Below are 16,235 nucleotides of genomic sequence, written 5' to 3' on the forward strand. Positions count from 1 at the left end.
GCCCAGCGTTCCAGACACCCTGGGACTGAGAAAGGCAGGAAAGGGAAGTGTTTTCAGGGTTGCTAGGTGAGCTAAAAGCTGCCAGTGGGCAGAAACCTCCCTGGTCCTGGCTGGGCCAGCTGCTCTCTTCCCTTCTTGACCAAGCCCCTGCAAGGTTTCGGCCTTCAACCCTGGGGTCTGGAGCAGGAGGATGGTTCATAGTCCAAGCCCCTGTCACCAGCCAGCTACCTGTTGCTGTGCCTCCCTAGGGTGTCCCTGTGAAGGAGGTGGAATGGAAGGGCCTCCGGTGTTCCCTAGCCATCCAGCCCTGAGGCACAGAGGGACAGCAGGTAACAAGGGGCAGGGTCTGTATCTGGGCTCAGCAGGAACTGAGGCTACAAGCCAATCATGGGGGTAGGCCCAGGCCTGCACTCCAAGGCCCCCCAAAGTAGCAGGTCTTTGCAAGGTCAGGCTTCCTGAGATTTCCCTTCCAGCCTGCACAAACGTCACCCCTCAACAGAGGTCATGGGGCGGAAGACCTCTGCCCTTGGCCTGAATGTGCATTAGTCACAGGCACGTTCTACTTTGCAGGTAGAGCCCAGGCATTGTGGTGAAGGGGCCCGGCAGACACCAGTTCTTCCTGCCAGCAGCTGGGCTCCAGGCCTCACTCACTCCATCCCACTGGCAAGGCCACTGAGAAAGGAAGCCAGGTGGCCTTCTTGCTCCCAGGTGCCACCCCACCCAGCCACCAGTGGACTGGTTCCCCTCAGCGCAGGCCCCTGCTCAGTAGCTCTTGGTCCAACCAGACCACATCCTTCCTCTCCAGAACTAGGCTCAGCCAATCCCAGGGCTGCCTCCCTGCCTGAAAGGGAGTCACCAGCCCTGCTTGTCTTGGTCTCAGCCAGGGAAGCCTTCCATGCCCGACCCTGCTTCACCAGACTGCTGTGGGTCTGGCTGCTGCAGAAGCTCTGGCTTCTGGCTCTGCAGTCGGGCCTGCCTGCGAGAGGGGGTGATGCAGGCCAAAGGACAGGAAGTGGAAGGCAAGGGAAGTCAGTTGGAGGCAGGGCACTGCCTGGGCTCCACATCCACGCTGTGGGCTTGTGATATGACAGATGGCTCTGATGGCAGTGTCCTTCCTGGGGCTCCATACAGAGGGGGACCTAAGGGGCTAGACCGGGCTGACACGGAGGGCCTGGATGGTACGGGAAGATCACCTGCCTCCCCCAGCTCAGTCTCTGTGATCCTCTGAACTACCCCCAGAGGCTGGTGTGCTTCCCAGAGCCCCAGGAGGAGGATATGGCCACACCCAGAACTGCCAGACTACGGGTGGCAGGAAGGGCTTCTGCACAGGTCAGACTAGGCACCCCGAGGATCCCTCTCAGACCGTAGCCTCAGGGATGCCGGCTTTTACTTTTCCCTTAAATGTCCACATTCCTACCTCTTTCCCCCAACCCCCCAGGTTCTGAGAGTCGGTGCTGAAGAATCAGCTGGTTTTGCAACCTGAGTGGCAAAACTTCGGGCCCCAGGTCAGCAGACAGTCCCTGCTTGGCTGTGGGCCCTGAACCCATGCTCATGCCGACGCAAACAAGAAGCAACATGGAAAACGAGAAAACTTGAGAGGTCTTGCTAAGGCAGCAAGCCAAACCCCAAGCTATCTCTGAGCTTAGAGCTGGCAGTGAAGAAAGGAAGAAGGTTCCTTGCCCAGAAGGAGCTAAGCCTTCCCAGGGGCTCAGGAACCAAGTCTGTCGGCCCCGTTGCTCTCATCCTCCGAGGCTCACGCAGAGGCCCTGGAATGACTCCGAAGAACCCAATGCACCAGCCGCATCCCTGGAGGCAGCCACCTGCCGCCATAGCCGCAGCAAGGTGCAAGTGTGGAATGGTCAGAACCAGTCGGTGCTGAGCAGGGGAGGCACGTCCTGGCCCCTTCTCCTACGGTGGTCCACCCCGGCAGGCCCGGAGCCAGTCTCGGACTGTGAAGGACGCAGAGGGGACAGCACCCGGCTGGTAGAATGGGCCCCACACCCGACACCCGGTATGATGCCAGGTCTCCCTCACAAGGTACCCGCTTCTTCCTTCCTCGAAGGCAGCCTTACCATCAAGTGCCCAGGCCACGGAATGGATCACTCCAGGACTTTATCTGGCTGCTCTAGAATCACTGGCGCCATGGAGGGCCAGCTCTGGAGGGGGGCCTGGCAGGCCAGAGGGAGAGAGAGAAAGAGAAAGAGGGAGGGAAAGAGAGAGGAGGTGGGGAGGGCCCTGCCTGCCTGCCCTGTCCCCCGGTCAGCAGCCACAGCCCCAGCTCTCCCCGACGTCCTTGCTGTCCAGCTGGATGTGGTCGGTGCCCTTCTCGCTGAGCAGAGGGCCGCCGTGCCTGACGACCAGCTCCGTGGCCACCCTCACGAAGGCTTCCTCCACGTTGCTCGAGTCCTTGGCGGACGTCTCGATGGCACACAGGATGTCGTAGTGCTCTGCCAGGCTCTGCGCCTCGGCCAGGGGGACCTCCCGGAGCTCGCCCAGGTCCGACTTGTTCCCTGCAGGGAAAGGCCGGGAGCGGCTAGATGAGGCCCACAGGTGCCAGCAAGCCCTGTCCCCTCCCTGGCAGGGCCAAGCTGAGAGACCCCGGTGGCCCTGTCCGCCACCAACGAATACCATTTTGTGTGACCATCTCTCTTTTTTTTTTTAGAAAAACAAACAAAAAAGACCCTGCTAAATTTTAAAGTGCTTATATAACCTTCCATCCCTCATTTTTTTTTTCTCCTTTTTCTCTTTGCTAGAGGCTCACATACTTTATTGCTTCCTCCTAACAAGTAGGAGCAGGAGAGTTTGGTGCACAGAACGTGGTACTTTGAAGCTGTGAGGAACTTCGGCTCCCCTGCCCTAGCTGTGTGACCCTCAGGTAAGTCACCCCATTCCTGAGAGTTGGTTTCCCCATCTCTGATGCCACCTTCGGTGAGGGAGGGGGACTGATGGTACAAGGAGCAGGAAAACAGCTGGTGCTTGCCAGGCACCCCTATGTGGCTGCGTTAACAAGGAGATCAAGCATTGCCAGGTCTGTTCGTTGCTAACATTTAGTTATGCTTATTATCTATTCTCTCCTGTTTTCCTTTGGAACTCTCTCATTCACTGTAAGATCATGGTTTTTGATTATTTTGCTTTTCTGCACACCTCTGGCTTCTCCTACAAACTATCAGACGTTTCATTATGTTCCCCCAAATCTGGTCAACTGCTCCTTGACCCAATTTCTAGAAGAATTCTTTTACGTCTCTAAATGGTTGACTTTTGTAATGTGACTATATGTGGAGGACCAAACAAACAAACAAAAAAACAGAGAACCATCTAGAAAGATCTAAACTTTCTTTCGTAGCCTGAAATGATGCAGTAACCAATTTCAGGAGCTTATCTGGATCCTGCTTTCAACAAACTGAAAAAAAAAAAGTACGCGTGGTATTAGGAGCAAGGATAAATCTGAACGCTGATCAGCTACTGGATTATATTATGAAAATACCAATATTTCTCAGATGTGAAAATGGGATTGTTGTTAGGTACTTTTTAAGTGTTTGTATCCTGTATCGATTCATGCTGGAATATTTAGGTGAAATAGTTAATGGTGCTGGGATTCGCCCCAAAGCAAGACAAGGGAGGGGAAGAGACGACGGTAGCAGAGAAACTGGCCATGGAGTTGCGCAGAGCTGAAGCCAAGGGTTGGGTATTCGGGGCTCACCACACTATTCTATTTTTTGTATTCGAATAAAACACTCTAGGACAGGATGTTTTACTTTAAATGTTCTGGATAAAAGGGAAGAGTAAGGCCAGGTAAGGAGAACTCCACTCCGGCCTAGGGAGTCCAGCTCGGCCACGCGCTCCCCCATCCCAGGCCAGGCAGGCTGGGTAGACCCAAGCACCACCCTTGCCCCAGATGGAGCAATGGTGAGGCCCCATCTGAACAACCTCATCTTGGAAGAAATCAGCCTGACAGCTGGAATGAGAACCCCAGGGACCACACAAATGGTCCAAAGCTTCTTGGGCTCGGGTCTGGGAAAGTGATTTAGGAGGGAAAGGTAAAATGGCAATAAGAGCAACAGTGGTTCTCAAGGTGGGGTCCCTCGGGCACAAACATGGCACCACCTGGAAACCTAAAAGAAATCACATTCAAGGGCCTGGCATCTGTGTCTTCACGAACTGCAAAGTGATCAGGAAGCCAGAGATGGTGAGAAGCCTTGCTCTGCAGTGCAGTGTGACAGCAAGTCACCGAATGACGATTGGCAGAGCTCAGGCTGCCTATTCATGAGCTCACAGGATGCATGGACTGGGATAAATGACTTCACTTTTCTGAGCCTCAGCTCCAGCCCCTGACAAACAAGGAGTTGCCGGGGTTATGGGAACTAAATCCAATGACACCTGTGAAGCTTTAACCGGTGTTACCCACCGTGGAGATACATGGTAACTGCAAAGTAAACATTAGCTCCCTTTCTTCCTCCCTCTAATTCTGATTTTGAATATAACTTATGTAAGTGGTAGGAAGCATCAGAATCTGGAAGATCACTGTTCAAGTTCTGGCTCCCTTCCTGCCTGGCCAAGTTCAGCCTCTCTCTGCGCTCCACGTGCTCTTTATTTAAAAAGGAGAAAGAGACGAGGACAGACAGACAAGATCCATGGTCCTGAGGAACCCTCCTGGACCTGCCCCGTTCCCCGCCCCAGCTCACCAATCAGCAGCTGCACAATGTTCGAGCCTGCATACTTCCTCACATCCTCGATCCAGTGAGGCACTGACAGAAAGGAGCTCCTCTTGGTAATGTCGTAAGCAAGGATGGCCCCGTTGGCACTGCGGTAGTAGCTCTGGGTGATGGTGCGGAATCGCTCCTGGCCAGCTGTGTCCCAGATCTGCAGCTAAAGAAACAGGGGGTGTCCCGTGAACTTGGTGGTGTGACCATGCGCAGGGGATAGGGAAGACAATCCTACAGACCCACGCCCAAAGCGCTGGTCCCACTGGGCAGGCCACCAGCCCACACCTTGGCAGGAATCACGCAAGAGAGGCTAGAAGGTGGACAGAGAGAGAAGGGACTTCTGAGCCCTTAGGAAACAACCCAGTGGCCCAACTTTGGGGGGACAGGATGCAGAGGGAAGGTGGGGAGCCCTCATCTCTGCCCTCCAGAGTCCCCAGGGAGAGGTGGTAAGGGCATTCTGCATGGCAGTAGGAAGTACATATGACCCAGGGTCCTCTGTGTGCCTTTCTCCCCTACACGCCAGGCTCACTACTGGGAACAATGAACTAGAGGAGCTCCAGCAGCTCATGGTTCCTTCCAGGTGGGCTATGATGCTGGCTGAGTGCGCACATCCTGTGCCTTCCCCTCTCTGAGCCTGTAAGTGCACCACTATGCCCAGCCACGTGGGAAGTTCCTCCAGCATTAGGGTTCTCTACTTCTGCCTCAGTGATGCCTGGGAAGATGGCTCACAACCTGGTGGTGACGGGGCCTGGGCTGTGGCAGTGAGGGCCCAGGGGGAGGCAGTGGATAGGGTCCTCCTGCTGGGCCTTGACCACCAGCTGGCCCAGCTTGGCCAAAGGCAAGAAACTTGGGGTCTTTCCTTGCCACGTCTTCACTTAGCAAATATCCATCGGTGCCCACTGCCAAGCCCTCCTGGACACTGGCCATGGAGGAGAGGTGCCCGTGGGTAGTAGGAGCTCCCCTGGTTTCTGCAGAAGCAGCAGCCTGGCATGACAGACGCCAAATAGGGCAGGGGCAGAGGCTGCACGCGGAGCAGACCTGGACCTCTGCTGTGCCCTCGCTGGGTGGAGATCACCAGCTCTGTGCCCGGAAGAGATGGGCTGTTGGGGGCCATCAGAGTGGGCAGATGCCAGGGCCCTTGGGGGCTCAGGGTTTGTCTTCTCTGCTCCACAAATCACAGGTTGTTGGGGCTCTCTGAAGGTGAACACGAGCCTTTGATCTCCACCGAGCTGTGGGTCCATCCATCCTCCTTCACGGGCACAGGCACTCTAGGGGCTTCTTTATCTAGTTCACAAGGTGTGGGAGGCCCCCTCATCTGTCCAGGAGAGGGAAAAAACCAGAGGCCTCAGACAGTTCCTGAGGCCAGGGCTGTGGAGGAGACTGCCTCTTCCCTAGGCGCCACCGACAGAAGTTTAAGAGTTAACAAACTCGGGGCGCCTGGGTGGCTCAGTGGGTTAAAGCCTCTGCCTTCAGCTCAGGTCATGATCCCAGTGTCCTGGGATCGAGCCCCGCATCGGGCTCTCTGCTTGGCAGGGAGCCTGCTTCCTCCTCTCTCTCTCTCTCTGCCTGCCTCTCTCCCTACTTGTGATCTCTATCTGTCAAATAAATAAATAAAATCTTTAAAAAAAAAAAAAAAGAGTTAACAAACTCTGGGCCACAACATGCCCAGTGGAACCCTCCAGTCCTGAGAGCTCCTATTTACTCCTTAACTATAAAAGGCTCAAAGGAAACCAGGTGTCTGCTAGCTCATGCATGGGGTGAAATTTGGGATCCAGATGACCAAGAAACTCATCTCCACACCCCAGAGGAGAGCACATAAGAGAGGCCAAACGAACAGAGAAGAAAAGTGACTTTGACCAAACAAAAACTACACAGCGGCCAAGTTTTGTTTACCAAAGACAAACATCAGTATTTTCAGAGATAGGAAAAGATCGTAAAACAATAATAGAATACTATTTCTTTAAAAACAACAACAACAACAAACAGTTGAGGAAGTATTCAGAAAAAGAAAACAGAGGGGCACCTGGCTGGCTCAGTTTGAAGAGCATGCAACTCTTGATCTTAGGGTTGTGGGTTCAAGTCCCATACTGGATAGAGATTACTTAAAGATAAAATCTTAAGAAAAAAAAAGCTTTTGGTAATTAAAAATAGAACATCAGTGGAAAACGCAACCTATGAGTTGGAACATAAAGTTGAAGAAATCCCGCCAAAATAAAGAAATACAAAGAGATGGAACAGAGAGGGGAAAAAATTGTAGAGCCAGCCTAGGAGGTCCAATATGGGAATAGTAAGCATTTCAGAAGAAAAGAACGGTAAAATCAAGGGGAAGAAATCAAAGAGAAACTTCGAGAAAACTTCCTCTGGGTTGAAAGAGTCCACAAAGCACCCACACAATGGAGGAAAACAAACCTCACAAAACACACCATGTGGGAATTCCACAACAGTGGGGAAGGGGAAAAGGTCTTAAAAGCTTCCAGAGAGGAAAAGAATAAAAAAAAAACAGGTTTTAACATTAAAGGTTGACAAAATCCACATGGCATTAGATACTCAATGAAAAAAATGCCTCAAATTAGGAGAGAAAATTATTTCCAACCTAGAATTCTCTACCCAATTAATCATCAGTCGAGTATAATGGTTTACTAAACACATTTTCAGACATAGGGGCCTCAAAAAATTTATCTTCCTGCCACCCTTTCTCAGGAAGCCACTGACGGTTCCTCTAACTAAAGAAATCAACTGAAAAGAAGAAGATGTGGGATTCCCCAAAACAGAGAATTCAACTCGAAAGAGAGGCATAGGGAACCCCAGGATGGTGGTCGAGGGAGATCCCAAGTCAACAGCCGAGCAGTGAGCCTGGACATCAACCCGTCTGCTGCAGGCCGCCAGGCTCCAGGCACAGCTCTCAGCTCTGGCAGAGTGATTACTGGCAGCTGAGCTCTCCCTCCACAACCACTAGACTGAGAAATATATGGGAGGTTGCTGTTTTCAAAATGTAAACAACAAGCAGCAGGAGACAACAATCCTGAAAAACGCAAAATTTGTAAGTTGCATCTCCCGTCACCATGAGTCTCTACCCGGGGATGGCTTCCTGACTGGGCTAGAATCCAAGCAAAGCAGGCTGGTCCCACGTGGCCAGGAGGCAAACAGATTCTGGGGCAGATGATGGGACTGGAATGAGGAGCAAAGCAGGAGTGGGAAAGCCGAAAGTCTCGGTGTGGTGTGGGAGTCTTTGGTGAGTCCTTCCCTGAGGGATCCATGCACACGGTGGGACTACCAGAATTTTACCAGAGAGTGACTCCTGCCAGGTTGAGAAAAGACCAGAGATAGAGGCTGAGCAGTGCTAAGGGAATGCTGGTTCCAATCCAGTCATGATGAAGAGGCGTCCCTAGCACCTTGTTCAAAGTAACCCAGAAAGTAACTGGAAACATCAGAAAGGCTATATCACCTATGAGTGAAGACCATGACCAGACAAAGGCCTCCAGATACCTGCCCTAACAAAGCCTAAAACCAAGCACCAACACGAGTTTCAGGTTTGGAGGCTGACTTCTATCAAGACAGAGAGGCTAGAGAAACATCCTTGGACTTCTACCTATCTGCCCTAACAAAACATAAAAGCAAGGCTACACAGGTTTAAGGTGTTTGGACAGCAAACTGAATTGACTATGAGGTCATGAATCATTGGGGGTATCTGGGTGGCTCAGTCCATAAAGGGTCCGCCTTTGGCTCAGGTCATGACCTCTGGTTCCCGAGCTCCGCATTGGGCTTCCTGCTCATTAAGGAGTCTGTTCTGTTTCTTTCTCTCTCACCCTCTGCTTTTCCCACCTTTGTTCTCTCTCAAATAAATAAATCTTTTTTAAAAAGGCGGTGGGGGGGGGGCATGAATGAATGCTCTTCAAAAGAATAGAACAGAATCCTGAGTCTCAATATGGCATCAGCCATTATTTCTAGTATACAATAAAAAATTGCTAAACATGCAAAAAAACCAAAAAACAAAAAAATCCTAAGAAAATTTGATTCACAAAGAAAAAAACAGTCAGTAGAAAATGATGCCAAAATGATCCAAATATTGGATTTTAGTAGGCAAAAATATTAAGGCAGTTAAGTATGATCAGAGAATTAAAGGAAAATATGATTACAATGACTGGGCAAATAAGGAGTATCAGCACAGAAATGGAAATTATTTTTTTAAACATACAAAAAAGAGTAGAAATTCTAGAACTTAAAACTACAATAAGTGAAGTAGAAAATTCATTCTGTGAGCTGAGTGGCAAAATGGAGATGGCAAACACACACACATACAAATAAATGGTGAACCTGAAGAAAAATCAGTAGAAATTATTCCCTCTGAAGAACAAAGAAAAAAAAAATATTGAAGGAAAAGCAATGGAGGCACAGGGACCTGTAGAACAACATCATACACTTCCATAATCACATAATTGCAGTTCCAGGAGGAGAAAATGCTGAGAATGGGGCAGAGCTTATGACTGAAAATTCCAAATTTAATGAAAATATCAATTTTTTTTTTTTTAAGATTTATTTTTTTGACAGATAGAGATTACAAGTAGGCAGAGAGGCAGGCAGAGAGAGAGAGAGGAGGAAGCAGGCTCCCAGCCAAGCAGAGAGCCCGATGCGGGGCTCGATCCCAGGACCCTGGGATCATGACCTGAGCCGAATGCAGAGGCTTTAACCCGCTGAGCCACCCAGGCGCCCCAATGAAAATATCAATTTAATGATTAAAAAAAAAAAACCTCTCAGCAAAACCAAGCAGAAGAAATACAAAATATACCATGGGAGACTACAGCCAAACTGATGAAAACAAATGTAAAAGAGAAAAAATTTAAAGGAGTCAGAGAAAAAGATATACACAGGTAACAGTAACAAATGACAAATGACTTCTCTCCAGAAATAATGGATGTCAAAAGACAATGGTGAAAAGAAAAGAAAAAAAAAAAGTACTGAAAGAAAGAAAAACCTTTCAACATCAAAGTCTCTAACCAGGAACAAAACCTCTCTCAAAAATGAGAGTGAAATAAAGACAATTTCAGACAAATTAAAGTAGAATCTCCCTGGAAGACCTGCACAACAAGAAATGCTAAAAGATGTTCTCCAGGTTGAAGAGGAATGATACTAAATGGAAACTCGGATGTACAAAAGGAATGAGAAGCCCCAGAAAAGGTAAATAGGTAGGTGTATTCAAAATCTGATTTTTGTTTCTTCTAACTGCCATATAAGACAACTAATCAAAAAACTATAAATAATGACTGTAAAGTGGGGTTTATAATGTATTAGAAATAAAGGGGCACCTGGGTGGTCCAGTGGGTTAAGCTTCTGCCTTTAGCTCAGGTCTTGATCTAAGGGTCCTGGGATCGAGGCCTGCATTGATCGGGCTCTCTGCTCAGCAGGGAGCCTGCTTCCCCCTCTCTCTCTGCCTGCCTCTCTGCCTACTTGTGATCTCTGTCTGTCAAATAAATAAATAAAAATCTTTAATAAATAAATAAATATCTTTTAAAAAAATAAAGAAATAAAAAGTATGACAATAATAGCGCACCAAAAAAGGAGGGCAGTTAAATGAAATCATACTATTGCAAGGTGAGCTACACTTATGAGGTGTCAGAGGTGAAATGAGAAGTGTTAAGTGTCAGTTGTAACATATGAAGTTATACAAAACTGACTCTAAAGAGACTTTGTAAGTTAAGGATGCATAGTTAGCTCTATCAGCTAACAAGAGAAATAGCAGGTCAATAGAGGAAATACAGTGGTATTCTTTAAAAAAAAAAAAAAAAACTAAACCAAAAGAAAGGAGGAAAGGAATAAAGGAATAAGAAATAGAAGAGGGAAAGAGAAAAGGAGGCGCAAATGGTAGATTTAAACTCAAACAGATCAGTAATTACATTAAATATAAATGGACTAAACACTCCAAATAAAAGCCACAGCTTGTCAGACTGTAAAAGGCAAGACTATATGCCATCTCCCTTAAATATAAGGGCACAAATAGGTAGCAAAAAAAACAAAAACAGAAATATATATATATATAAAGTACATGTAATAAGTAAGCATAAGAAAGTATGACTCAAGTTATAGGAAAACGAAAATAGGCTTCCAAACAAAGAATTACAAGAGATAAAGAGAATTTCGTAATGGTAAGAGGCAATGATCAGAAAAGACATAATGATACCAAATATGTATCCACCTAATTGCAGAGTTTTAAATTTCATGAAGTTAAAACTGACATAAGTAAAGGGAGAAACAAGTCCACATTCAGAGTTGGAGATTTTATTACCTCTTTCTCAGAAACTGATACAGTTGGTAGAGCCCCCCCCCCAAAAAAAATCAGTGTGGATAAAGAGTATCTAAACAACACTATTGCTCAAAGTGACATTTCCAGAACATTATACCCAATATAGCAGAACCGCACATTTTTTTTCAAGTGGACCTAAATATTCAACAAGGTAAACCATACATAATCTGGGCCTCAAAAGTCTCAATAAATTTCCAATGGCTGAATTCTTAGACTATTACTCTAATCACACACATCCACACACAAATACACATGCAAAACTAAAATAGAAATCAAGAAAGCTCTGAGAGATTTCTTCAAGAAGACAGAACTGAAAGGTGCCTGAGCCATGGGGGTTTTGAACCAATCAGGCTTACTAACTGACTTTCAGTCATTTAAGTGTCTGACTTCAGCATAGGTCATGATCTCCTGTCCTGGGATCCGGCTGTGTCAGGCTCAGTGGAGAGCCTACTTCTCTTTCTACCTCTCCCTCTTCCCCTTCCCCCACTCATGGTGTCTCTCTCTCTCTCAAATAAATAAATAAAATATTTTAAAAAATCAAAAACAAAAACAGAAGATGGATCTGAGAAAAGGCCATACATTGAGAGGCAAGGTATACAATACACTGGACAGATAGGGAGGGAAGGTGTATCAATTAGGATCCCCCCTAACTGGGGAGATGAATTAATGGTAAATACATAGACACCTAAGCAAAACAAACATGATTACTACTTCCAGGAAAAACTGGTGACCATGGTAAATGAAAAATAATGGCAGTGCACCGCACGGCTTAGCAGTGAACAGCACTTACTAATCATAAGGTATTCATTCACCCATTTCGGTAAGAACTTACTAGACACCTACTATGCATTCCAGATACTGGAGTGGAGATACCAGGGCTGACAAAACAGATGCAAATTCCTATCTTCAAGCTTATAGTCTGGTGCAGGAGACAAATGCTAAGTAAGATCCTAAGTAATAAGGATTTATAGTTATTATAAAACATACATATTTATACCTATATATAATATAAATTAAAATATTTATTATAAAATAAATAACAAAAATAATAAGTATGCTAGATAGTGAAAAGAGCAGAACGAATGAGCAGGGGAAGAAATTATAAAGCACAGTGAAGAATGAAGATTTAGCCAGGACAGCCACAGAAGGCCTCATTGAGATAATCATTGGTAATGATCTAGAAAGGGGTGCCTGGTTGGCTCAGTCGGTGGTGTGTGAATCTTGATCTTGGGGTCTTAGGTTCAAGCCCCAGGCTGGGTGTAGAAATTACTTAAAAATAAAATCTTTTAAAAAAAATATATACAGGGATGCCTGGCTGGCTCTGTCAGGAGAGTGTGCAACATTCGATCTCCAGGTGGTGAGATGGAGCCCTGTGCTGGGTGTAGAGATTACTAAAAAATAAACTTTAAAGAAATTCTCTTTTAAAAAAATAGGGGCGCCTGGGTGGCTCAGTTATTAGGCATCTGTCTTCGGCTCAGGTCATGATCCCAGGGTCTTGGGATTGAGCCCCTCATTGGGCTCCCTGCTCAGTGGGAAGCCTGCTTCTCTCTCTCCCACTCCCCCTCCTTGTGTTCCCTCTCCCTCTCTTGCTGTGTCTCTCTCTGTCAAATAAATAAATTAAATCTTCAAATAAATAAATATGTGGAGGAAGTTAGCTAACTATACAGGTGTCTGGGAGACAAGCATTCCAATAGAGTAGAGCAAGTGCAAAGGCCCAGAGGCAGAGACAAAGCAAGCAAGAAGATTGGTGTGTTTGGAGTAGAGTACAAAGGGAAAGAATAATAAGGGATGCCAGAGAAATATCAAGGGGCCCAGATCACGCAGCGCCTTCTAGAGCACAGTAAGAACTCTGGACTTTTTTTTTTTTTTTTTTTTTTTTTAGAACTCTGGACTTTACTCTGAGTCAAAGTGGGAAGGCATGGGGGTTTTGAACCAATCAGGCTTACTTTTTAACAGGATCTCTCTGGTTGCTGTACTGAGAAGAGATCAAAAGAGATCAAAGACAGAAATAGGGAGACCAGTTAGGAGGCAACGGCCACAATCTGGGTAAAAGACAGTGGCTGGACCAAGGTGACAGGTAACAGTGGAGGAAGGGAGAAGTGAGCAAATTCAGAATACATTCTGGGAAGAGAGCTGAAAGGAATGTAATCATGATCTAATCACTGTTGCCACAAAACTCTACTGGGAGGATGCAAAGTGTGTACGTGTGTGGTGGGGGCTGGGGCAGCACTGAGGGTTAGTTAACCATCACCTTCCAAAGTCAGAAGTCAACAAACTAAGCCTTCAACTTGGGGGGGTGGGTCACAATATTAGCAAAAGAAATACAAAAATCCTATCAGCTGAAAAAGAACCGGAGGTGATTACCTCCCCTCCTGCCACTCCCCCACCAGACTGCAGGTGGGGGTACCAGGAAACAGACCTTTTTGTAAGAAGCCTTGTGGAACCTAATAACTCTTTAAACCACACATATGTGTAACTCTGATAAAAATAAAAACAAAATTAAAAATCAACAAAATAGCTCCAGATTAAGGTATCTAGGTCAAGCAATTGGTGAAATCTGGGCAGCAATGGAGGAGATATTTCTGGAAAGTAGGTCCTTCCCATGACTGGTCATATTCTCATCCTACTCTCCCACATTAGAGGAAGGGAAGGAAGAGAACAGTGTCAGTGCTCCAGGGTCCAACAGGCCTGAGAGCATAAGCCAGCTCCCATCACTTCCCAGCATGGTGTCTCTGAGCTACAACTTAATTGAGTTTCTCATCTGTTTCAAAAAAAAAAAAAAAAAGTACAGTAAGGGCCAAATGATAGATTCAGGGTGCACGGTACCTAACAGAGAAGGTGCTAGACAAATGCATCCATTTAAGGGGCACCTGGGTGGCTCAGGCGGTTAAGTGTCTGCCTTCGGCTCAAGTCATGATCCTGGGGTCCTGGGATCAACCCCTGCATCAGGCTCCCTGCTCAGCGGGGAGCCTGCTTCTCCCTCTCGCTCTGCCTGCCACTCCCCCTGCTTGTGCTCTCTCTCTCTATCAAATAGTCTTTTAAAAAATCCATTTAACAATATTTACTACACTATTACAATTTTTGTCTAGTGTTTGAAATGCCCAAAGAAAAATATATTAGCTGTGTGCCTGGGCCGATTGACTTGTTTGTCTGCTATGTACTGTGTTTCTGCCATGGGCCCCCCCTTGTTCCAGGAGCTGGGGAGACTGCAAACAAAACAGAGCTCACATCCCAGCGAAAGAAGACGGACAAGAAGAATGCAAATGGGATCGTTGCAGAGAAGGATAGTGAGCACTCTGCAGAAAATAAATAGGGAGAGACTGCCCGGGATAGGGGCCACCTGGGTGGTCCCAGAAGGTGACACTGGAGCTGAGGCCTGAGGATGAGAAGCCAGGCACGGGGACAGTGTTCAGGCAGAGGAACAGTGTCACAGTGTCCAGAAGGACAAAGCTTGCCGTGTTGGAGATACAGAAAGAGCAGTGTGGCCAGACAGCAGCGAAGCAGGCACATGTTAGGAGATGTGGTAAGGCACTGCTGAAGCCAGAACATGCAGGATCTTACAGGCCAACGCTGAGTGTGGATTTTATTTTTATGGCAACAGGAAGCCAATGGAGACTGGCCGAAGCGGAGAAATACATATTAGAGGTCTCTTTTATCCCACCTCACATATCTTAGCAGGCCACCCTGAACTCCAGCCCACTGCAGGCAACAACCAGCCCACACACTACAGGAACTCCAGGAACTTCACTGCCTACCTTGGAGCCTTCCCGATTTCAAACCGGGAGACCTGCTGGAAACCATCAAGCATTCATGCATTCGTGACCCGGAAGTAAGAAGGCAGGCCTTACCCCCTACGGATCAACACTTGGCCAACGGGGAACAAGGCATGCCTGGCCAGATCAAGCCCTACTTGCCCGTGGGAGGGACCAACTTGAGGACGCAGCCTTGTAACATTTCCTTCCTCCTCTGTTTTACTCTCTTTGGTACCCAGAACAAAGGAGCTACATGTAAGCCCGTGTCTCAGGCTCTTGTTTTCCAGAGGGAACTCAGACAGAGAGGAGAGGCGCTCTGACTCATGCTCATCAAGGGTCACCTGGGGTGCTGGGCAGAGCGGGGGTCCTACTATGGGATCACAGAGAAGGTTTAGTAAAAGAAGCTCAGTCTCCAGGCCCAGATGCCCTCTGTGTTCCAGAACAGGTGGGAGAAGCCAAGCCAGGTGAGGGCCTACTTTCCCAGCAGCCAAGCAAAGCTCCTCCGTTAGGCAGGGCCCCAAGGGGGTCTGGGTGAAAAGTTCAATGAGTGCGATCAGCCGCCTTAGCTACTCAAGAGACAGGTGAGGATGGCCACAGGCTCTATTTCTCAAAAGCCGAAGCAGAAGCGACCTCATGGATGCTGTGGGGTCCTGAGGCAGCAGGCTGGGTCCCCATCGGAGCCTGCAGGCAGAGACCACCAGCCCAGTGCACAGAGCAGAAGAGCAGGCTCCCACCATGCCGTGACTGGCCAAGGCATCAGAGCCTCATGCTGAGCCCACGCCCATCTGTCTGTCTGTCTGTCTGTCTGTCTGTCTGCCTACATCCCTGCTCCCCTTCTGTCCTCAGCAGGGGCCTGGGTGAGCAGGAATCATGGGCGCCGAGTCCTTTGCTGCTCCCTCCCCTCCACACTGGCTGTCACGGAGCCTCACACCACAGCCACTGCAGCCGGCTGCAACACTGCCCCGGGCTTCCGCCCGCGCTGCGGTCCACTCTCCACACAGCAGCCTAGGTGAAGCCCCGAAAAATGGTGTTTTAAGTAGGATTTTGTCGCTCTTCACAGCTCCACCCCGGAAAGGCCTAAATTTAGGACCTGCACAACCTGGACTTTATCTGCCTTCAGGTAACTTCTCTTCAGCCGTATTTGCTCCTGGCCAGTCCCTTGAGCCCTCAGGGGTCTCTCTACAAAGACCCCTGCCCTTGGCATTCCCCTTCCTGAAGTGTTCTTCTCCCAGATCAGCACATGATGGCTGCCTCCCGTCACTCCACCTGCTTTCAAGTACCAAGGGCGCTCACAGGTCTTTCGTGATCCCCTTTCTTAAAAGAGCAGCCCATCCTGTCCCCTCATCCCGATTTACTTTTCTCCCGGGGCAGCCCTCACACACGTGCACTTTTTTAAATGTTGCCAGCCCTTGGCCGCCTGGGTGGCTCAGTCGTTAAGCGTCTGCCTTCAGCTCAGGTTGTGATCCCAGGGTCCTGGGATCG

At 48.2% G+C, this 16,235-nt stretch overlaps 1 protein-coding gene across 1 annotated transcript in view; it reads right to left on the bottom strand.

Moving 5' to 3' along the window:
* Window positions 1-1,579: 1,579 nt before the first annotated feature.
* RAB43 (RAB43, member RAS oncogene family) overlaps window positions 1,580-16,235 on the bottom strand; it is a 33,556-nt gene continuing 18,900 nt past the window's right edge. The window contains exons 2-3 of the mRNA XM_045991254.1: window positions 4,683-4,866; window positions 1,580-2,510 (exon numbers count right to left, since the gene is read on the bottom strand). Coding sequence (XP_045847210.1) covers window positions 2,260-2,510; window positions 4,683-4,866 — 435 coding nt within the window. The 3' untranslated portion in view covers window positions 1,580-2,259. The remainder of the gene's footprint in view (window positions 2,511-4,682; window positions 4,867-16,235) is intronic.

The sequence above is a fragment of the Meles meles genome, chromosome 20, assembly GCF_922984935.1.
Source record: "Meles meles chromosome 20, mMelMel3.1 paternal haplotype, whole genome shotgun sequence".
In the NCBI taxonomy this organism is placed as follows: Eukaryota; Metazoa; Chordata; class Mammalia; order Carnivora; family Mustelidae; genus Meles; species Meles meles.